The 23,260-nt window shown below is 43.1% G+C and overlaps 2 protein-coding genes across 4 annotated transcripts in view; both read left to right on the plus strand.

Moving 5' to 3' along the window:
- The first annotated feature begins 9,357 nt into the window (after positions 1-9,357).
- Positions 9,358-15,880, plus strand: TLR3 (toll like receptor 3). Its single transcript, XM_056358564.1, has 4 exons — positions 9,358-9,801; positions 11,214-11,405; positions 13,020-14,845; positions 15,506-15,880. Exons 1-4 carry the CDS (start codon positions 9,358-9,360, stop codon positions 15,732-15,734), a joined length of 2,691 nt encoding a protein of 896 aa, XP_056214539.1. The 3' UTR covers positions 15,735-15,880.
- Positions 15,881-17,660: 1,780 nt separating this feature from the next.
- Positions 17,661-23,260, plus strand: part of FAM149A (family with sequence similarity 149 member A) — a 32,569-nt gene continuing 26,969 nt past the window's right edge. For 2 of the 3 annotated variants that reach the window (XM_056358577.1, XM_056358587.1), the window contains exon 1: positions 19,832-20,085. Coding sequence is in view for 1 of the 3 variants with exons in the window: in XM_056358607.1 (XP_056214582.1) it covers positions 17,695-17,717 (23 nt within the window). In the remaining 2 variants the exon portion in view is untranslated. Of the gene's footprint in view, positions 17,718-19,831; positions 20,086-23,260 lie in introns of those variants that run through there. The other variant, XM_056358607.1, reaches the window with a different exon arrangement.

Here is a 23,260-nt window from a genome sequence, read left to right on the forward strand (position 1 = left end):
TAGCTACTGAAAGCAAGATAATAAATTTTAGTTAATCTAAGGCAGGTTTAAAAAAACCATCCTGTTGGGACCAGTGCATAACTAGCCTTGGATCCTTCACAATAAAACAGCATTGCCAAAAATCCCACGTGATTAGGCAGAATACACAGAAGCAGGATCATTTGTTTGAGGTTTACTGGCACCATGTTAATCAGTGATATTTCTGGAAGACTCACAATCAATATTCACTGCATTTAAAAGCATGTTCATAATTTGTCTTGCAAGTGAAGTCAGATGCAGCAACTTGTGTATATGGCTGTTGTGATACACCTTAGAAACCTAGCACCTGGCAGCTCATGGGGCCTGCTTTCATACCACTGAAATTTTGTAGGTTGAAAATATATTTATTTAGGTGAGAAAAAAAAAAAAGAACAACTTATTGTCACTATTTTCATAGTTTCATGCGAGGCAACCGAGAATGGGTGTGGACAAAAGGTGTACCAGGGGCCATTGTAAAGAAGTAATTTTGGATTTGAAGTCAGTTGTTAGCATAAATATTTCTTGGAGGTGAGGAGGAAAAAAGGGTGAACTATGTGGGTATGTTTGCATGTTTATTCACTTTTGTGCATCTTCTGTGAGTTCAAAGTGAATCTGAACATTTAGGGCTTTCGGGCCACAATGACTACTGAGAAGTTGCAATGCAAAAAGATATTGGATATAACTGAGTAGAGGTTTTAGTAAATGCAATGATCAAATGCAGCTGTGATTCTTTTAAATACAGGCTACCTGTAGAAGCTAGAGATTACATTGCCTTCAAAGGCATAGTCTTTAGTAAGAAAATACTTTTAAGAGTGGTAGAGGGGTAGACTTGTACTAGTGTATGCTACCTGTGTTGCAAGCATGAGTGTAAATAATTTCCATTTATCACAGAATCACAGAATGGTTGTGGCTGGAAGTGACCTCTGGAGATCATCTACTCTGACCCCCTGCTAAAGCAGGTACTTCTGGAGCAGGCTGCACAGAGTCATGTCCAGGTGGGTTTTGAGTGTCTCCACAGAAGGAGACTCCACAGCCTCTCTGGGCAGCCTGTGCCAGTGCTCTGCCACCCTCAGTAAAGAAGTTATTTTTCATATTCAGAAGGAACTTGCTGTGTTGCAGTATGTGCCCGCTGCCCCTCGTCCTGTCACAGGGCACCACTGAAAAGAGCCCGGCCCCATCCTCTTGGCACTCGCCCTTAAGATATCTGTAGACACCGGTAAGATCCCCTCTCAGTCTCCACCAGGCTAAACAGGCCCAGCTCCCTCAGCCTTTCCTCATAAAGGAGCTGCTCTAGCCCCTCACCCCCTCTGTAGCCCTCCGCTGGCCCCTCTCCAGCAGTTCCCTGTCTGTCTCGAACGGGGAGCCCAGCACTGGGCACAGCGCTCCAGCTGCGGCCTCCCCAGGGAGAGGACCACATCCCTCCACCTGCTGGCCACACTTCTCACGCACCCCAACATCCCATTGGCCTTCTTGGCTACCAGAGCATGCTGCTGGCTTGTGGGCAACTTGCTGTCCCCCAGAACTCCCAGGTCTTCTCCACAGAGCTGCCTCCCAGCAGGTCACCCCCAGCCTGTACTGGTGCCTGGGGTTGTTGCTGCCTCGGTGCAGGACTTTACACTTGCCTTTGAACTTCATAAGGTTCCTCTCACCCAATTCTTTAGCCTGTCCAGGTCTCACTGAATGGCAGCGCAGCCTTCTGGTGAATTGGCCACTCCTCCCCGTTTGGTATCATCAGCAAACTCGCTGAGGGGACACTTTGTCCCTTCACCCAGGTCACTGGTGAATAAGCTGACCAGGGCTGGACCCAGCACTGAGCCCTGGGGAACAGGGTCAGCAGCCGCCTGGCTACAGCCCTCCAGCTGGGCTCTGCGCCGCTGGTCACAGCCCTCTGAGCTCTGCCATCAGCCACTTCTCCATCCATGTCACTGTCCACTCATCCAACCCACACTGCCTGAGCTTACGCATGAGGATGTTGTGGGAGACTGTGTCAAATGCCTTGCTGAGGTCAAGGTAGACAGCATCCACCACTCTCCCCTCATCCACCCAGCTAGTCATTCCATCATAGAAGGCTACCAGGTTGGTCAGGCATGAATTCCCCTTGGTGAATCCACTTTAGCTGTTCCTGATGACCACCTTTTCCTCCACATGCTTTGAGATGACCTCCAGGATGAACTGTTCCATCACCTTTCCAGGGATGGAGGTGAAGCTGACCAGTCTGTAGTTTTCCGGGTCCTTCTTCTTACCCTTTTTGAAGACTGGAGTGACACTGGCTTTCCTCCACAGTCCTCAGACATCTCTCCTGTTCTCCATGATCTTTCAAAGATCATGGAGAGTGGAGTGGCTTAGCAATAACAGCTGCCAGCTCCCTCAGCGTTCGGGGCTGCATCCCATTGGGGCCCATGGATTTGTGGGTGTCCGGTTTGCTTAAATGATCTCTAACCCCATCCTCGACCAAGGGAAAGTCTTCCTTTCTGTCAAAGTTTGCTGTGTTCAGAGTGAACTCACCTGGTATGGGGGAAATTGTATATGATCTGCATTGGGACATAGACTTTCTGTTGGAAATGTACTGTGCAAATAAACATGAAAATGTGCCAGAAAAAAAGGGGAACAGCAAAAAAGGAAGGGATTCTGAAACCAGACAATTAAAGACTGTGAGGATATGCTAGGAAATAAAAGCTACCGCAAATCAAAAGTGTTTAATGTGCTTGCTTAGTTGAGAAAGGTGGATAAGAACAATATTTTAAGAAGGCTGTTACCTTTCAGGGAGAGTTCTTAGAGGTAGGAATTGCCAAAAAAATATTTCCACAACACGAGAATACCCAGGTCATAAATTCCAGCCCCCTTACTACCTCAGTATGTAAAAAGTTAAAACATTTAATAGCAAGATTAAATATATATATATATATTCCAGTGGTGCAAACACAAAATTTTGTGATACCTATTTAAAAAAAAGTTGAAATAATGAAGTATTTTGACCGTTTCTAATCATGACTAAAATGTTAACTTAAAAGTGACTGACATAATTTCTTCAGATCCAGGGTTCTTCCTTCTTTGGGAACAGAATTCCCTAGATAGAAAGTAAAGGCATTAACATAGCATACATACAAGTAGTGATGCATCCTTCTTGCTGGAGCAGTGGAAGATGCAGAGAAGAGTGTTGCAAAGGCTGCCTTTGTAACTGTCCCAGTATGGAGAGAAGAGGTGGTTTTGAACAGGAATCCATCCTCGAACTGAATTTTTAGTTCTCGGTTCTCTAAATTGCCTCCTGGCTAGGCTAAGTAAAGCAACCTGGTTGTACCAACATAAGCTTGTGGGAATGCTGTTAGTGCCAGAATTTTTCAGATAATGTGACTTGTTCTGCAGCTGCAGTTGATCTTTATAGACAGTGCAGTACATCAGGAAAGCAGGCACCACAGTGTCAAACCTGTTGAGCAAATGCTGTAGAGTTTATCTGAGCACACTCACTGGCATTTTGCGTGTTATTTCCAGGTGACAGTTTAGCCAGAGCCACTGCTTATGACTGGCTACTTAGATAGCTTAAATCCCAAATAATGGCTGGAGTTCTCAGCTACTTGCCAAGGTCATTTTTTCGCTAGGAATAAAAAAAGAGAAATGCATGGAAGCAAATTCTCCTGTTTCGAGCACACAGAGATCTGGGAGAACACTAATGAACATAGTCTGCCTTATCACTGATCTGCATTTCAGTCCTCAGACACCCTTTTCCACTTCTGTGTCCACAAAAAGCTAATGTTGTAATTCAGTTTTTACAACCTGTGAATTAGCAGCGATGCGTGAGGAGCCTTAAAGTAACTATTGCACCCAAAAGGCACAGGACCTGTTAAATTCTTCAACAGCACAATTAAACTTGGCTGAATTAATGTAATCACAACACAGAAAAGCATCTATTCTCTCTCCTTGTCTATCAGGAGGTAGATGCAAGCTAACTCTGTCTGACAGCCTCTCTTCCCTTCTAGTCCAGTTAGCCATGTGCCAAGTTAATATACTTGTTTGTATCTGAAGATCAGGTTAAGATCAGGAGACTTCCTTTTTGATGTTTACTAGGCTGAGTTTTGGTGGCGTGTTTGCTCTGGGAGTGTTCAGTGTGATGCTGTGCTTATGACCCCACCCTTCTGTGCTTATAGCCCAGATAAGCTTAAACTAGGTCTGTGCAGCAACTGGTTATGCTGCTGTTAAAGATTATATGAAATGGCTACATCTCCAGAATTTTGCCTTTTTATCGCCATTCAGAATCAACTCAAGCTGCTTTCCTTGACCACACTGTGGGAGCATTGCCTAGGTTTTGTGCTGGATTTTTTCCTAAGTTATTCTCTGGACATGGTGATGCCTGACTTGCCCCTCTGTTATGAGTTACCCTGTTCTTTCCAGCACTGGAAGACATTAAGTACAATTTAAAAGAAGCTACAGTGGGGTTATGGTGACTTGAGAGCCTGATGTGATTTCACACCACTGAAATAAGCACAAACGTGTCTGCTTTGTCCTCTGCCTCAGAAATACCGTGCTTGCTGAACCTGCACTGGTTGTCTATGCCCTAGAGACTGCCTTGCACAGCAGTATCTTCTGGTTCTTGTAGATCATGCTGCAGAATGCCTACAAGAGATTTGTTGTTTTGAAGTTTTCTGTAATAAAATAAATGTTCTTACCCCCAGTGCAAGTGCTCCACAGGAGTGGAGCTTTTTGAGCATTCTTGTGCTATTGTCTCTTTGAACCACTGACATTTTTCTAAGGCTACAGTGCTGGAGAGGCATTACTGATAAAATTAGCAGCTTCATCAGCATCAGATGGTTTTCCTCCATTGTGCCTGAAACAACTCCATCTTCCTTATAGTCCCCTATGTGTATAGGGGAGAGAGGACTGAGAGGCAATAAATCGTGAGGTGAGATCAAAGAGCATGCTTTGTCTGTAGTATGAGATGGCGTAGGGGGAGATAAGAGGCAAAACACCTGACACTGTGCTGGAATAATGGTCTGCAAAAGTTATTAATTGCTATGCTTCGTTACCATTAATTGATCTCTCCTGTTCCAAAGTAGCAGTTACTGAACACAAAGGCAAACTCTCTTTGGAGTAACTTGGTGTGACTTCAGGTGGGCTGTGCTTATGATCAAATGACCTTATCCAGTGCAGAAGCACACAGGGCAGCATGGAACAGAAATTTGCTCTTCCTGTAGCAAGGTGAAAGGGAGGGTCAAGGTTTAACTGTGAAATGGGAACGAAACAGGCTTTAGGGCCTTTCAGCTCCAAAGCTCCAACTCAACCCCCTGGTTCTGGTCCCAGGTTCAGTGTCCTAACTTCAAGAATAAATATAATTTATATTGGGCAGTTGCTGAAAGAACTCAGAGAGCTGGAGTAGGAAGTAAGGGCCCTAACTGCTTTGGAAGCCAGCCTGCCTCCCTGGGCTCCGCAGCAGCTCTGGCAGTAGCCCCAGATTTAATGGGATATAAGTTAGAAACCAGCAGGGTCTTCCCTCCCTCCCCAGAGCTCCCGGTGGGCAGGCAGTTAAGGCATTGCTGCAAGCTGTAATTTCAAACATTTTGAAGAATTAGAGCCTATGTTTACTCTTTTCTGGGTGGGTCTGCAGCTGCCACTCACCACCCAAGAGACAGCACGGCTACCTAAAAACGTCAGGTGAACCGGGGGGTGTCGGTGTGCCCGGAGCACGGCGCGATGCGCCCCGCGGAGGATGCAGCAGCGTCACTGCCGCTGAAGCAGCAGCACCTTGTCACATCCAGCTGTGGAAGTCCCCGCCAGGACACCGATGGCCCTGTCCCTGGGAAAGCTGGGACATGGGAATTCACAAGCAGTATGAAAAAGACACACATCTAAAAGCTGTACCTAGAACTTTTTTTTTTTTTTTTAAATTGTATTATTTTTAATACAAGCGAACGTATTTTATTATCGCTCTTAAAAATGTAACATACTGCTCTCTCACGTGAATAAATTCCTTTTTGAAAAGGGATGCTTTATGTGGCTCCCTAGGAATGTATTGGTGCTCTGCACATTGAAAGAGTAATATTCCTATGTCAGCAACCCGTCAGCCTGCATGCCTGCTTCTGGAACACGGTCTCGAGGATTTTCGGAGCCAGCGGAATTAGCTGGGAATAAATCGTAATTGAGCTACCAGCAGGATTGTGTGATGCTGCTCATCGGTGACACACCTCTGTGCTGCAATCTGGTCTGTCAGTGCCAGCCCAGCTCGGCGTTTAACCATTTCCACCCCCGGCGCCCCTGAAACATTTCAGGTCAGGGAAACCGGGACCGGGAGCGCGCGCGCTGCTGCCGCCGCTCGCCCCGGCGCCCCCTTCCCGCTTTCGGTTTCACTTCTTCCCGCTCCGGGCACCGTGTTTCCTCCCGGTTTCGGTGTGCTGAGGAACTTGTGCAGTGCCTGGGTGCCTTCAAAGTGAAGGAGATAAAGCGCGCAGCGGTAAGTGAATGGCATTCTTCCCTTCTTGTTAATAAATGCGAGTAGCCGGGGTACAACGCCAAAGCACTGCTCAGGAGTTTGGGCGATCTCCTCCATCTTGGATTTCTCTTAAATTCCAAGTTAGAAAAGCCAGTGCCGCTGCTGTTTGCTTCACGGGTGTGCTTTGGTGCTTGTGCCCAGATGTGGTGGTCCCAGCTGGCAGGAGGTATCATTGTCTTTTTGAAAAAAAGAAATGGCAATGTAGGTGAAGAGGGACTGGCCCTCCCTAGGAGGTGCTCCAGTTTTTTGAAGTTCTCGCTCATGACATTAAAATTGCATCCTTCCTTTTATTGATTATTCTGTAACACCATCCCTTAAGTCTTGATAATGGGTGCATGTACTCTCCACTGGATCCCTGACCGGAGCACAGAACACTGAAAGCTGGCTCCAGGCTGCTTGCAGTGGAAACAGGAGAGAAGTGTAGCCCTTCAGGCCTCGCTGGAAGCCAGCCAAAGGACTCAGTTTGTGTTTGTGCAGTACATTTTTTAAGCCTTTCAAACATAAAGATGAGCTAGCAGCAGCTGTCGAGGAGCCTGGCAGCTGTCTGATCTCCGTAAACCCAACTCTCACAGGGATGTGGGCCAGAGGTAAAGCTTTTGTTAGAGACAAGCTCCCCCTTAGTTTTCCTTAGCTCTTCCAGCAGCGGGGGTGCAGAGGAGTGAGGCAGGACAAGTTGTCCTTTATTTTCCTCAGCTACAGGGACACGGGTGCAGTGTTGAGCAGCAGCTGTAGCATGTCAGGCTGGCTGCAGGACCCTCAGGTTCAGGTATTTGCTGGTCCTCCCCTTGCCTGCTTGCTGGTGGCAGGTGAGTGGAGAGCCAGGCTGTGTGACCTGCAGGAGATGGGTCAGGCCTACGTGCAGTAACCAGACAAGAACTGTTTTTTAATTAAGGTTTATTTTAAATCTTCTTTTGCAGTCCTTTTTGTATACTTCTGTAATTATCTAGGTCCCTCTTTCCCTTGCTGGTGTTCCCGCTCCCACTGCATTTTACTGATGTCTCTCCCTAAATGGCCAGGTTGGTCCCATGGAGGCACTCAGGGTTCCCCTCTGGCCACTGTAATGTGGCTTTTTGTCACTGGAACAGTCCTGATGCATGCCCTCTGAAAAGGCAGGTCACCTATGGAGCCAAACTCTGCAGAGGTCTGACCTGCTAAACTCTGCTGAGGCTGCAGATTGCCGTGTCAGTTCCTCAGAGTGTTTTGTTATGGTAGCGAAAAGTCCTCCTTTCAAAAAAACATCAGTTCTGAAGGCTTCCCCCCCCCCCCCCCCCCCCCCCCCCCCATGTGGTGGTTTAATTTCTTGTGTCATGTTTCATTGTTTGCTATTGACCAGTAATCTAATGTGCTTAAAGCTGTATCATGTTAATTAAACACGGGTTCCAAGCAAAGGAAAATGTAAGCTACAGAACTAAGCTCGTGTCCCTAGGAGTTAGTTTTTGGAGAAGCTCTTCTAGATTCCTGTTAAGACTAGTAAGATTAAATTCCCTTCTGTAGCCTGTTGCGTAGTGGGGCACTGATAGTCTTCTCTGCCTGGGAGCCCACTGTGCTGAGGCGTTACTCACTGGTAGGCTGAGGTTGCAGGTGGTTCCAAGTTGGTTGGCAGAAGGCCATACAGATATGTGTATATGGAGATTGTGGAGACACTCAAAGCTTCAGGGGTGAAAATACAAGCTTTATGTTTTTAAAAAAAGAAAAAACCGAAGTGGAGGAACCTAAGCTTACTGTTCTCTGCTAAAGCATGGAAAAGTATTCTGGCAACTACTCCCAAAGTATTTTTTCTCCCTCTGCTAAACATTAATTCTGAAGAGAATGATATGGAAGATACACTGGACTTTTCCCTTGATTAGCAGAAATGCTATTTAATTAGACAAGCTGTATGACTCAGCAGGCTCGTCAAACCCTTCTCAGCTCTCACAGCTCTATCCCAATCAGAATTTGCGTGGAATTGATTTTCTTCCTTATCTAGTATTAAGCCATGTAAAAGATCACCAGGTGAATGTAAAGCTTATGGATACTAAATAGAAACTGAATAAAATGTGAAGTCTGAGATTCATTGGAAATGTAATGCCTAAACAGGCAGAGCCATTGAAGCTTGGAGCACCAGTGGACAGAGGTTGATATCGTAATGGAAATGCTCCGAACATATGGGGTGGGGTATAAAAATTCTTAAATGTGTAAATTTTCCTGGAAGTATTTGGAGAAATGTATTGAATCTGTGGACAGTGTTTTCTCTACGCATTGTCTCTTCTCCGTTTCTTTCTCTGATTAGGTTGGTACTGATTTTTTTTTCCTCCTCTGCTCTTACTTTCTCATCCATCTTTCTGTAGCCTGGTATTTCTTCTTTCACTATGGGATGGAAAGACATAATTTTGTGTGGCTGGCTTGTTAAAAAACTGCAAGAACTGTAAATTAAATGGTATATTAGGCATTCTTACTGCATTAACTGTAAATATTTATCAGTGTGGTTAAGCTCAGAGCTCAGTGATTAACATTGAGGGGCCTGTGTGTTATTTGTCATATTTATTGTATTTTATGCATGTTAAAGCAATGCAAAATGAACCAGAAAAGCGAAAATTGTTGGAAATTTGCATTGATAATAGGTAAAGTGTTGGTAGCTTTTTGAACATAATTATTTTTACATGACACAATACTATTGTTTTTATAGAAAACGTAATTTAGAGAGATTATTGGCATTTGCTGCAGAAATGAATGCTACCTTATGGGTGAAAAATAGTTTGCTCAGCATAAAGCTACACCTTTTTTGGGCTTGGCTTGCTTCATCTTCTTGCTTCATTCACAGATATAAGCTGTGTCAAAATTATTGTAATTTGTACTGTGTTCATTTTACCTTTGCAGATAAAATGATGGGAAGTGCGGTTCTTCGGTGGAGCAGCTTATCTGTGAGACTGGTGTCTGTCTGCTTGCTCTGTGTATCAGCTGGAAAGCAATGTCAGATCCGATACGAAATGGCTGACTGCAGTCACCTAAAGCTGACTCAAATTCCTTCTGATCTTCCAAACAATATAACGGGTTTGGACATCTCTCATAATCAGCTAAGAGAGCTAGGTCCTGCAAATCTGACCCAGTACAGCCAACTGGTTTACTTGAATGCAGGCTACAACATCATCTCTAAACTGCAACCAGATTTGTGCCGAAATGTGCCCCTGTTGCAGATTCTGAAGTTAGAACATAATGAATTGCATAAGCTCCCTGACAGAGTCTTTTCTTCCTGCACCAACCTGACTGAACTCAATCTAGGATACAATAGAATAGATATAAAAAATGATCCTTTCAAAAACCTGGAGGTAAGTTTTAGAAATGCACCTTTTCATGTAAATGAAGTATAAACGGGGAATATACTCTTATCTTCCAGTGTATAGCAGAACAGCTGCTTATTTACATCTGGAAATACCCACCATATAATCTTACTTCATTGTTTTTCTAAAGAAAAGGCCTAGTGGCTTCTTGTGTTAAGAGTCTCAGCCTTCCTTATGAGTCAGTGCTCTCCATGCCCTTTTCCCTGTTGCATGCCATAAAGGCATCTCTTCATACAGTGCAGAGAGAATAGCAGCAGCAGATGACATGTAGGGCAAAATGGATGGCCTGGAATCTGAGTTGCCTGGGGTCTAAACATGGTAGCTAGCCTAAGCTGTCAAGGTCAAGGTGTAATTACTCAGACCATGAAAGCCATTGCTCAGGCTGAATGTAGTGTCTCTCAGGACTTGGGGGATTGAGAAAGAGTAAAAACCTTTTCACTCTTAGCTTTGTTTTTCCTGGTAGCTTACATGTGGTTAAACATCTTTCTTTTTAGCATCTGTGAGGCTGGGGGACCAGCAGAGGAGGCAGGAAGAGACTGTTCCATTGTCTTTGCACCAGGCAGGGAATCATGCAAAACAAAGGACCTAAGGACAACAGAAAATACAGACAATGCATGGTTATTAATTGTTGTACAACATTCTAATGAGTGTGCATGTTGTTTTGAACAAGTCTGAACTTTTCTGCTAAACTCAGTATTCCAGTGCAGTTACATAAAATGTATTGGCTTGCATCATAGGACTGCTGACTCTCAATGAAGTATGAATGAGTACAGCCAGCTTTGGTGCTGGAAACGGGATGGATGTTCTGGCCTTCCTCACATTGCTGCTGCCCGGTTACTGATGGAGGCCTCCTTGAGGCACCTCAAGGCACATTCTGTGGAATCACGTGTAGGGCAGAATCTCCTCCTCTGTGGGAGGAGCCTGAGCACCTGGGCATGAGCTGGAGTGTATGGCACTGGTCTTTGTAGGCTGCTACTGGGCTCCTCTTCACATTCCTCACTTCCATTTACGGGGTGGACCACAGTGAAAAGGGTGGAATACAAGATTTAATATTGCATTAGTTGTAACTGCAGCCAGCTGTAGACTTTTGCTTTTATCACAGGAGCAGGAGGGCTTTTAGTGACCATAAGGAATTTTAGATAAAGTAATTCTTTGGTTTGCAGTAGATATTTTAGCAGGTTAAGACCATGAATGCAATGAAAGTTACAGGTGTGGAAGATGCAGAAGGCTTCTTCCTGCAGGAGCTTGAAAGCTGCCATTTCTATATTACAAATTTATTTTAATTGTAGTATTGCAACTAATTTCTAATCAGTTAGACTGTAATGCAATATTTCAAGATGGTTTTGTATGTTAGAAAATAAAAAGAATTTTATATTTTTCTGCTTGCATCTTCTCCTCAGAACTTGAATATTTTGGACCTATCTCATAATTTTTTGAAGTCAGCAAATTTAGGAATACAGCAACAGTTGGAGAACCTTCGTGAGCTCATATTGAATAGCAATCAAATCACTGAGTTACAAAAGGAAGACTTCAGTTTTCTTAGCAACACCTCATTGAATAGTATTGATTTGTCATCAAATCCACTGACAGAGGTAGGAAGCATTTCAACAGAAATTCAACAGTCGTAAGTATAAAATGGAACTATCCTGATTTATCCTTTATGATTGTCTGGCACTTACATTACATTTTTTTATTCACTGAGGTCCACGGTAAAACCATTCTATTATATACAGCATTACTTCTGACCTCCAGTAGTGATACACATAATTATTTTTGTCCCACCGAAATCAGCAAGAGCTGGTTCCATGCAGATCAGAGGTCACAAGCAAGAGCTAGATCAAGTAGTTGTGTGAACCCTTACCGGATATTTTCTATGCAGGATTTTTTTTGTACGTGCTGAAGGTGAACAGTTGACATACTTTCTAAGTGGGGAAAAAGTACAATATTAGGTGATACGCAAGGCTAGTTTTACAATCTAGGTCACTTCCTAATCAAAGAGAACATTCATTTGTGCATGTGGGGTACCCCAGAGAAGTAATCATTGCAGAAAAGTATACTTGCGCCTTTAAAAAAGCAAGTGGGCGTTTTCCTAGCCACCTACCCCACTGTTCTCTCTGACCCACTTCTTGATGTTAACACGATTCTTTGAAGAGTGATGGTATGTGTAGCAGCTCTAAGCTGGCTGACCCTCAGCGTATGAATGCTGAATTTGCATTTGCTTGGTTTATTTCCCAGTTGACTGATCTGTAAAGAACGTGTACATTAAAATTAGAAGAATATTTTGAAGTGGCGTAAGTTTGTACCACGGGTGAGAGGCAGCCCCACTGTCCTCTTTCCCCTGACTGCTTCATCCCTCCCTCTTTCTGGTACAAGCTTTAATGAGGCTATGCACTAGATCACTGGGGAAGCTGCAGATTTTTTGGCTTGGTTAGCTTGCAGTCAGGCTGGTTCCCTGGCTGGTTTAGTGTGTGACTTGCACGTATGGCCATATTGGCACATGCGTGTGGATAAGTAGATGGAACTGCGCCTTTCTTGGGCAGCGCTGCTCTCTGCTAGTTTGGGCTGCTCTGATTTTACAGTACTGCTGTCTGAAAAGCAGCCTTATGCATTTGAATAATTCTCACCAATGGAGTATTTAATTATTCAGCTGATACAGGAATCAAGATGAGAGGCCAGCACTACAGTGGAGGCTTGTGATCTGAACTGTGGAAGGAAGTGTGTAGTATCACATTCCATGAGCGTAGCTTCTGCTCACACAGAGAAACTCTGTTTCTTCTTGGCTGTCTGAAGGCCGAAATAACTTTTTTTACAGTACATCTGGCTTTGCAGTAGTATATTGATATTCCTGGCAGCTGCCAATGAAAGAAAGCTGAAGGAAGAGATTGTCTCAATTTCTAAGATGCTTCTAGTGAAAGAGTTTTAGCAATGAGATTTAACTTTCATTTCACTAAGCACTTCTTCTAAAAAAGTGCTAATCAGAATTATGATAAGCATGTTACAAATTCTAGAACTATTATTGCAAGAAGTATAAACTCCAAGAAATGTTTGTCTGAACTTGGCTTTGGAAAAATCTGAGTGTAGGAGTTACTTTCTGCTTGAAAATCTCGTTTGAAAACCTTTCCAAATTTTAGCTTTAGGGATCAACTTTCTTACATAATCCCCTTGTTTAGGTCAAACTCTTTTTTTTTTTTTTCTTTTCCTTTCAGTTTCACGTAGGATGTTTACATACAATTGGAAATCTTTTTGGCCTCATACTGAACAACATTGAACTTGGTGAAAATCGCACAAAGAAACTTTGTACAGAATTATCAAACACAGCGATTCAGAACCTCTCACTGAGCCATGTGAAGCTTTCGTACATTGGCAAGTCAACTTTCCAGGGTCTGCAAGGAACAAATCTCACAGTTTTAAACCTTTCCCAAAATTCTCTGTCTGTGATAGAAGATGACTCATTTCAGTGGCTTTCAAGTTTACAGTACTTAAATCTGAAGCGTAATAACTTTCATGTATCTTCACGTTCGTTTTACGGATTATCCAGCCTCAAATATCTGAATCTGATAGATTCACTTAATGGGAAAATTGAAGATTTTTCCTTTCACTGGTTATACCAGCTGGAGTACCTTATAATGGATAATAATAATTTTCCAGGAATTACTGCTAATATGTTCACAGGCCTGCACAACCTGAAATACCTGAGTCTCTGTAACTGCAATATAAACTTACAAAGAATAACTAATAAAACATTTTCATCACTTGCTAATTCCAGTTTGCACGTTCTCAACCTCACAAAAACAAGAATCTCCACAATGGAAAGTGGGGCATTTTCCTCCTTGGGACACCTGAAAATTCTTGATCTTGGTCTCAATGAAATTAGTCAGGAGCTCACAGGTCACGAGTTTAAAGGTCTCAATAATATACAAGTTATTTATCTTTCCTATAATAAAAATGTGGCTTTGCGAAGTGAATCATTCATTTTTGTCCCAAGCCTTAGAAAACTGATGCTGAGGAAGGTAGGTTGCAGTAATCTGGCACTTTCTCCTTCGCCTTTTCACCCTCTACAAAATCTAACTGTCCTGGACATCAGCAATAACAACATAGCAAACATGAAAGAAGATGTGTTTGATGGACTTCACAAACTTGACATTCTGGATTTGCAGCACAATAATTTAGATCGACTTTGGAAACATGCAAATCCAGGTGGCCCTGTTCTTTTTCTAAGAAGTCTTACCAACTTGAGTATTCTTAATTTAAAATCAAACGGGCTTGATGAGATTCCAGTTCAGGTTTTCAAGGGTCTGTTTCAATTAAAAATTTTGGATTTAGGATCCAATAATTTGAATGTGCTTCCAGCAACTCTGTTTGATGACCAAGCCTCTCTGAATTCATTGAACCTTCAGAAAAATCTGATAACCTCAGTTGAAGAAAAAGTGTTTGGCCCAGCCTTCAAGAGCTTGAGAATACTAGAGATGGATTCCAATCCCTTTGATTGCACCTGTGAAAGCATTGCTTGGTTTGCTGAATGGCTTAATGTGACCCGAGCATATGTGCCTGGATTGCGGTCCCAGTACATTTGCAACACCCCAGCTAAGTATCACGGTAGTCTGGTGTTGCATTTTGATAGCTCAGCCTGCAAAGACAGTGCTCCGTTTAAACTTCTGTTTGTGATCACTGCCACTACCGTGATGCTACTCATTTTTACTGTTCTTATAATCCATTTTGAAGGGTGGAGAGTAGCTTTCTACTGGAATATTTCAGTAAATCGAATACTGGGTTTTAAAGAACTTGACATACAACAGGAAGAGTTTCATTATGATGCCTATGTTATTCATGCAAGACAGGACAAGAACTGGGTGTCTAAGAATTTCATCTCTCTGGAAAAAAACCCCCGCTTTCAAATTAGGTTTTGTTTAGAAGAACGGGACTTTGAAGCAGGCGTATCGGAATTTGAAGCCACAGTTAACAGTATAAAAATGAGCAGGAAGATTATTTTTGTTGTGACTGAACACCTCTTACAGGATCCCTGGTGCAGAAAGTGAGTAGGATATGAAATATTGTATGTGAGGGGGAAAATTTCTTAACAGATTTTTTAACAAGGTAGTCTTTTTTTTTTTTTTCTGTGTAATTTAATAAAAAAACCTATTTAGTAAAAAATACCATGCAAATTCTACTTTTATATTTACTTAATATATTATGTCTTCAGAATAATTTCTAACTGAAGTTAATTGCTCCACATGTACGCTAGTAGAAATTTTATATCTCAGTCAATTTCATTTTTTTTCCAAAAAAATCAAGCTGTCACCTGTGAAAATTGCTTTCCTTAAAATTAGATGTTTGATAAAGGGCAATAATGGGTGACATCACTGGCATCCAAAGATGATTTTTTTTTGCCTATAAATGAGTCTTTTACCTTTCTTATGTAGCGATCTTGAAAAGAAAGGAACTTTACTAAACAAGGCTATATCAATACAGTAGACTTAGGTTATAATTTTAGAGGATGATTTTTTTCTTTTGTTAGAAGGTAATTAATTTAAGTAATGACAATTTTATATCCTAGAATAGACATTAAGACCCCTGTTTGAGTCTAGTCCTTGAGTTTGCAGTGTGCTATTATTTGAGCTATTTAAAGAACTGTTTGTCATTTTTTCCCTCTACATGAAAGAAAACATGTTTTCTTGTCTTATTTTCGCTTCAGTTTTAAGGTCTATCATGCTCTTCAGCAAGCTGTTGAACAAAGTCGGGATTCCATCATACTGATCTTTCTTGATGATATCCAGGATTACAAGTTGTATCATGCACTTCACCTGAGAAGAGGAATGTTCAGATCTCGCTGCATCTTGAACTGGCCAGCCCAGAAAGAACGAGTCAGTGCGTTTCATCAGCAATTAGTGATCGCACTTAAATCTAACAGTAAAGCGCACTGAATTCTGGAAGCACAGATTTGAATTATAGGGTTCATTTTATTGCGTATTTTCTGTTGTTGGAAATCAAGCCTTCAGGGAGACCTGAAAAAGTTTGTCATGCTGTAAAGATACGTAAGGGTCACTATAATTTCAATTTACTTGTCTTATGTTCATGTTTTTGCTGGTATTTTCATTCACCTGCACAGAAGTGACATGTTAAAATGGATCATGAGTGATAGTGGATCGTGAGTAACAGTCATTTCAGTCTGCGTATCAAAAATGTGGCAGAAACCCAGTGAGAATGACTGATGTTCTAGGAAAAAATACCTGCTGTAGTGCAGAAAAAGACACAGACTCTCTAAAGGGATATGCAAAAGAGAATGTTATAATGATAAAATGGCAAATTCTGTGTAGAAGGTGGAGTGGACACTGCTGCTTGCATTCATAAAACATGGGTAGATCCAGTGAAATTAAAACTGGTAAGCTTTCTTTGTGCAGCACAGTAAGAAACATGGAAAATTATTTGTGTAGTTGAAACCAAGGAGTGTAGCAGAGTTTCAAACTGAGTTTTAAAACTTCTATTTTAAGAAAAAGCCATGGAAAGAAACGTGACCCTGTGAGCAGCCTGTTCAGGGCATGCAGTGAAGGACTGCTTATGCCTTATGGGTGTACTGGTGACTATCAAAAACAGATTTTCAGACTAATGAGTCAACTGACTCATCAATGCGGTATGATTATTTTTTTTTTACTCTTCCCTACTGAAATTCAGAGACAGATCTGGCAGAAGCACATTTATACTGAGAGATGTCACCTTAATTCTTTGAATGCCCGTAAAACTATATGTGTGCCTTTAAATAGAACTTGAAATCAATGTGAAACATGGCAAAAGCACAGCTGGTGTACCTGTATAAAATGAGTGAAGGCATAGGTATTTCTGTAGCATAACTAGAAGACAGCTTTGTGGGAGGTGGTGCTACCGTAATTTCATTACCAGTGAAACAACAACAACATAACACTCCAAAAGAAACTGTTTTAAATTGTATTGGAAATATTTCTGTGACAGTTACAGGTAGAGTGGGAGAAAAATTTCTGAAGCAGATTAATTTCAATTTTTTTTTTTCTTTATGACTGTATATAGTTTTGCCTTCGATAGCTAAAAGAAAATTATAAGGAAATGAGATAGAATTCTGTAGTGTAATTTCTTATATATTTATCGAGTTTGTTTTTTCCTTAACATATTTTACAGAAACATGGGCTGGTTGGCAATTGCCAGAGCATTAATGTTCAAACCTGTGGGCTAGTAGGTTGATCTGGAGGGAGCTGAGAACCAGCAAAGTGTGCTCTGAAAGGATGTTTATAATGTTTGAGACTGGTTGCCAATTTTTCAGTGTTTGAGTACAATTAATGGTAAATTAGACACTAGACAGTCATTTGTATGTTTTTGTTAATATATAATTGCTGTTTCAAGGACCTTGTAAAAACTTTTTCAATTTTTAGTAGGTGTGTGATCCTTCAGTAGCTCAGGATATTTTTAAATTGCTTGTTTCTCCCTAGCATTTCCCTCATCAGTTTCAATACCACCATTACTCTAAGAATGCTGTTTTACTGCTTTAGAAAACAGCTTTCAGATAATTCAATACCTAACCTTTTAAGCAGTTTTTCCTCATGATTTATTAGATGCATAGATGAAAAACATTGGGTTTAATAGGTTTATATGTCCCATGATGATAAAAAATATAAATGAGAAAAATAATTAATGAAGTAGATTCTGCACGCACCAGAAGAGTGAAGAAAGGGGATGCAGACAGTCTTCACTTGCTGAGAAAGTGCTGAATGAAAAAAAAAAGGCTTTGTTTACAGTTGAAGTGATAGATGATGATTTCCTAATTACAGTAATAGGATTATCCCCATTGTGATGCTTTCATCTCATCTTTCTGACCTTTTCAGGTGAAGTGACAAATTCTTTCTTCATGCTTAAGCCATGAAAGTTGAGGAGGCAAGCAGGTAAGGATGTCGTGCCAGGTATACACACGTCAGTCGTTGTTTCTCTTATTTAAAGACTAACATGCGAAAGGGTTCCTCTGTTTCCTAAATCTGTTATGACACACAGTAGCAGAATTTGTCATTCCACATCAATATAAATTGTTTAGAAAATGTTAGCAGTTCACACAGATATTAAAAATGACATAAAGATGCAGAGAACGCACGGAGAAACGCTGAAGTGAAATGTGATACAAGAGCTCAGGCCAGATGATCAAATGGACTTTTCTGGCCCTTAAACCCTGACAAATGACAACATGTCTAAATCCTACGAAGATTTTTTTTTGCTGCTACAAATGGCCCCCAAAGTCAGTCTCAGAACAGTGAAAAAATGTGTTACAGGTGCGTAGTTTTGTAATATAGCTAAGGATGCAAACTAAAAGTACTTGCTGATGAGGGAAGATAATTTTCAATGATAAAACTATGATGATGCATTCTAAACAGTTATTTCAGTACCTACATTTAGTTTAAAATAATTTACAACAGGAAAAAAAATTATAAAGACTTACAATGAGAATTTGACTAACATTAAAAAAGGCACAAAAGCAGTAAGCACGGGGCCAACAGTAATCATCAATTATACCTGACATAAAATTTTCATATAAATTTGCCCTGTTTGGAAGTTACCTGCTTCTGCTCTGCTCCTGTACATTTGTTTGGCAATATTAATTAGAGTAAATAAATGGGTTTACTGTGGCAAAGAGTTAACGGTCTGTATCTGAGCTGGGTGGTTTCTTTGCTGTAGGCAGCCTGAGACTGTATTAGGCTGATTTGTTGAGGAGGTGGATACCAAATAAATGAAAAAGAGCTCCAAACTTGTAGTGTCAAAGATAGTACTTAGGACTAAAAAGCAATTATCTGTATTGAAAGCAGAATATCTGAATGACTTGAGTGAGGCAGGATGCTCAGGTCTGTAGATTTGGGTGGAACCTGGCTTTGTGGTTCTTGAATGATGGGGAGTAATGAACAAGTTACGGACAATGATGGTCAGAAAAGGTTCTATTCCAGGTCTTCATGCAGGGTTGCTTTGGGGCTACAGCCGAGGTGAATACACTCCAAATACACTACACACCCATGTGCTCAATTGTGCAGTTTTCACTGTGGCTCAGCCAAGGCTTTTTGGCATGGTGAGGAATAAATGCAGATTGTGCTGCTGTTAGATTGATGTGGGCCTATTCCATGAGGCTTGGTCAGAGCATATTTATTCCAGCTTGTAAGAACAAAGGCCAAGGATATCCCAATTGCAAATCTCAGTCCTCTGCTTGGTGTCACGTGTGCTCCGCTCTGCCAGCTCATTGCACTACTTGACGTGCTAGGAAGACAAGGCAGGGATAAAATTCTGTACTTTGTATCCTTGGTTGGTGTCTGCCAGCAGCTGCCAGCTTGAAGTTGGTTGTGCAGCTTGCTGTGAGGTGCGCGGTCGGGGGCTCGTACGTGTAAAGCAACTGTGCTACCCCTCAGCCTGTGCCGTCCTTTTGGACATTGCCAAGGGCTGTGCTACCTGCCAGATTGTGCGCTGCCACAACATTCACCCTGTCCGTTAATACCAGCTGTTCGTTACTGCGTCCCGCACTGCTGCTGGTGTGATGATGCTTCATGCAGGCAGCCAAGCCCGTGCTGCAAAGCCGGGGCGGGGGGCTGTGCCCCACCCCTGGCGCAGCTGCCCGGCTTGGGCCACCGCTGCTGGTGTTTTGGCACGAGAGAGAGGTCCCCGTGATCCCGGCGCCCTCTGGCTCTCTAGGCTGCCCGGGGTTGTCGGTAGCATCCCGGGGCGCGGGCCGTTGCCGCGGGGCGCCATTGCGGTAAAGCCCCGTGCGGTGCGTGGGGGGCGCGGTGCCGCCACCCCGGCTGGTGGGGCGGTTTCTGCCCCTAACGTCAGGTGGGGTTTTAACGGAAGGAGGAACGCGGCGTCCCGAGTCCTTCGCGCCCGGGCTGCGGCCGGTCGTTGCCCCGCGCTCGCAGCCCGCCGCGGGCCGGCGGCGCCGTTTGTCTCGCCTAGCAACGGCCGCGGGGCCGCTCCCGCCGGCGGGCCCAGGGCGGGCAGGGGCTCCCGCCCCGCCGCCATGAAGGTGGCGCCGACGCACCTGGGCGCGCTCCTCGCCAGGCTCCGCCGCGCCCCCGCGCCGCCCCCCGGCCCGCGGCCCCCGGCCCCGGGCAGGGCGGCGCGGCCGGGGGGAGCGGTCGGTCGGTCTCCCCGCCCGGCCACCGCCGCTGCGGACAGGGAGCCCGGGGGGCGGGCGGGTGCCAGGGCCCCGCCGGTCACCCTGCCCGGCATCGGGGAGGAGGCGGCGAGCGACGGCGAGGGAGCGGCCCGCGGCCCGCGGCGCCCCCCGTGAGTGCGCGCCCGCTGAGACCGGGGGCGGGCGGCGGAGGGTGCGCGCCCCCCGGGCCTGTGGGGGTCCTGTGGGGGTCCCCTCGGGCCTCTTCTGCCTACGGGTGCCCTGAGAGGCACCGAGCACCCCCGCGCTGGGGCTGCCGCCCCCAGGGGCGCGCCGGAGGGCGGGCAGGGCGCCTGCGGGGGCGGCGGTGCCGGGGGCGGCGGGGGGAAGCGCGGAGCCGGGCTGTGCTGGGGCGGCGGGGGGAGCCGCCTGGTCCCCAAGGGGAGCAACGCCCCGGGCTCGGGGGCAGGGGATGCGCCGCAGCTGGAGTGGGGGCCACAGGGGCACCCACCGCCCGCGGGGGTACCGGTTGTGTCGGCCTGTCCCGAAGCTGCCCCTGAGCATCGGAACCGACGTTCAGGCAGTGCCCGGTAAAACCCTGAAGCATCGGTAATGGTTTGAGATTTTGTTTGCGTGCTTCTGCGTTTGATCTTCAGCTGCATCTTGAAAATGTTTAGGTTTTGCTGAGGATAAGAGAAGCCTGTGAAGTGTGTGTGCACGGTAGGATTCCGCTGGTGGTATTTTGCTAAAGCGAAGGTATAAGAAAGCCAAAAATTGTTTCTTAGCATATGTAAAGCAGGAGAGATTACTGAAGTGCGTAACAGCTGTATTACTGTATTGGTGGAGTATTTTGTACCCTTAAAAAAAAAAAAAAGGTTTCTGTATGTACTACATGCTGACTCTGTAGTACTGAACTGTGCTTGTCTGGTATTATTGGCAATCCTGAAAACATCTTTTCAGGTGTCGGTAAGAAGGAATGTATTAGGAAATTTAAATATTTAACTCTTTAGGACTGAAATCTCTTTAGTACTCTGTTAAACTTTCAGGTGGATTTTGGGACCTCTCCTAGTTTGATTTCTCTGTAGCATAACATTGAAATGGTGGTCCTCTGGCTTTCTGAATGGGTCTCAAGCCTGTCTCTGGCAGAGAAATTGTGCTTATCCCCCAGTGTTCGCAGTAGGCATGTTACAAGGTAGGCACCTGTTTAGTCCTTTTGGAATCAGTTTATGGGCCTCATGTCTGTGGCGGATCGGTTTTTGAATGTGCTGGTAGTATTTGCTTCTGTAAGCTTTAGTAGCAACAATGTCTTGAAAGTCATTGCCTCCTCTGTTTTGGAAAAAAAAAAGTTTTTCTTTCATGCTTATTTGATCAACTGTTTTCACGGAGCATCCCTAGTTCTTGTGTCGCAAAGTACTGTAATAACTTCCTTCATCTTCTGGTTGATGTACCTCTTGGATGATTTTGTAGACCTTCAGCATGTGATCTCTTAGCCTTGTCCAAGAATCCCGGCCTTTTTAGCCGGCCTTCTGAAAGCAGCTATTTCCTTAATCACGTTTGTAGCCCTTCTCCTACTCCAGTACGTCTTTCTTGAACCGCAGGGGTGAGAACTGGGCGCGGTATTCTGTTTGTGGACAGAATAAGGTTTTACACAGCAGCAAAGGAATGCTTTCCACTTCTGTCTCAGTGTCCTTCCTGATGTGGATTAGTTGTGTTGGTGGATTTGTTGTCACTGTGTATTGAGCCCATGATAACTCCAGGATGTTTTCTTAACTGTAACTGCCAGACCCAATGTCAGCATCACGTAAAGGTGCTTTAGGCTGTTTTTTTACCTGGATAAGGATTGACAATACAATACACATTTGTGAATACATACTTTTATCTAGATATTTATAAATTTATTTCAGGAAATAGAAAATAATACAAGTAGGAACACAGACTCTCCCTGATGTACTCCTTTTATTTCCCCATGCTCCTATTTAATGCATTTGGTTTTGTTTCGGAATGGATTCTAAGCTCTTTCAGGCTTAACCTTTTTCTGCATTTGTGTAGAATATTAGCCTTTCTGAACAGGTAGGTTAATCTGGTTTGAAGTTTATTGAAGTTTATAAATGGAGTTCGGTTTAGAAGATATTTGATGCTTTATATAAACAATACTAGAACCAAATCAATGTTGTCTGCCTATAATTCCCCACTAGTTGTTTCTTTTTTGACTACCAAAAGTACACCAGGTATGATGCTGTATGAGCTGGCGTTCCTCTTGAAGTGCTGATGACTTTAATCATAAAAAAAATAAAAGGATGAAATTCACTCTTAAGATGAAGTAATTGCTTCTATTGGGATGCAGAATCAACCCTATTACATTAAAACTGGCTGTGTGCAGCAAAACACTTATTTTGGCTTGCTATTAAAACACTTCTAACTGATATCCTCTAATTATAGCCTGTTATACTTTTGCATGCATGGTGGCATTTCAAATATTTTATTCATAGCAGTCAGGCTTATTCTGATAAGGTATTGTCTGTCTTCAAAAAAACAAAACCAGACCAGAAAGATGTAGAAGAAGGAATAAGATACATCACTTTGACAAGGAAAGTCTATACCACCACATTAGCATTTTTTAATTAGATGGTTCCACTTAAGCTTTTAGAAGAAGCATCTTAATTAAATATTGAAACCTTTAGTATTCCTTGCCTAGAGTTCAGATTTGAATTTGTGAGTTACAGAATATGATATTGCTGATAGTTACACATAGGAAGCTTTTGCTTACCCAAACAAAGTTTCTCCTCTTCACAAAAAAATGTGACAAGTTTTATTGCTGTTTAAAATGTTTTAGAAGATGTTATCAATGGCCAATGAGTGTACTTTCATTAAGAGCAATTTAACTAGATGTAATTAGTTAATAAATGAAAAAGATTAATCTTATGTCTTGCAATTTTTATTCATAGATGCTGACAAGTTGATAGCAATCAAAATACGCTGAGAGCACAAAATAGTGAAAATCTGGCACGCACTTCTTACTGTTTTTCCCAGGTACTCTGAATTTTCTGAGCTAGTCTAATACTGTGTAGGTCTAAACTATAGCAGTACTTCGTAAGATTTTACATTTTCTGTTTATTTATAGTGATTTCATATCCTTCTAATCAAATTGAAGGAATGGTGATGAATACATCTCTTTTTCTGCAAATGGAGAGCAAAAAAAATCCACTTTTATTATTGTTTGAAAAAATATATGCTGCTGTATAAGATCATGAAATTCCTTGGGAGGATACTAAGATGATTTATGCTACACTTACCAGAATATGCTGGTTGACACCAAGGTACATAGATTCTTTTTTTAAGAAACATGAT

The sequence above is a fragment of the Falco biarmicus genome, chromosome 1 (assembly GCF_023638135.1).
Source record: "Falco biarmicus isolate bFalBia1 chromosome 1, bFalBia1.pri, whole genome shotgun sequence".
NCBI lineage: Eukaryota > Metazoa > Chordata > Aves > Falconiformes > Falconidae > Falco > Falco biarmicus.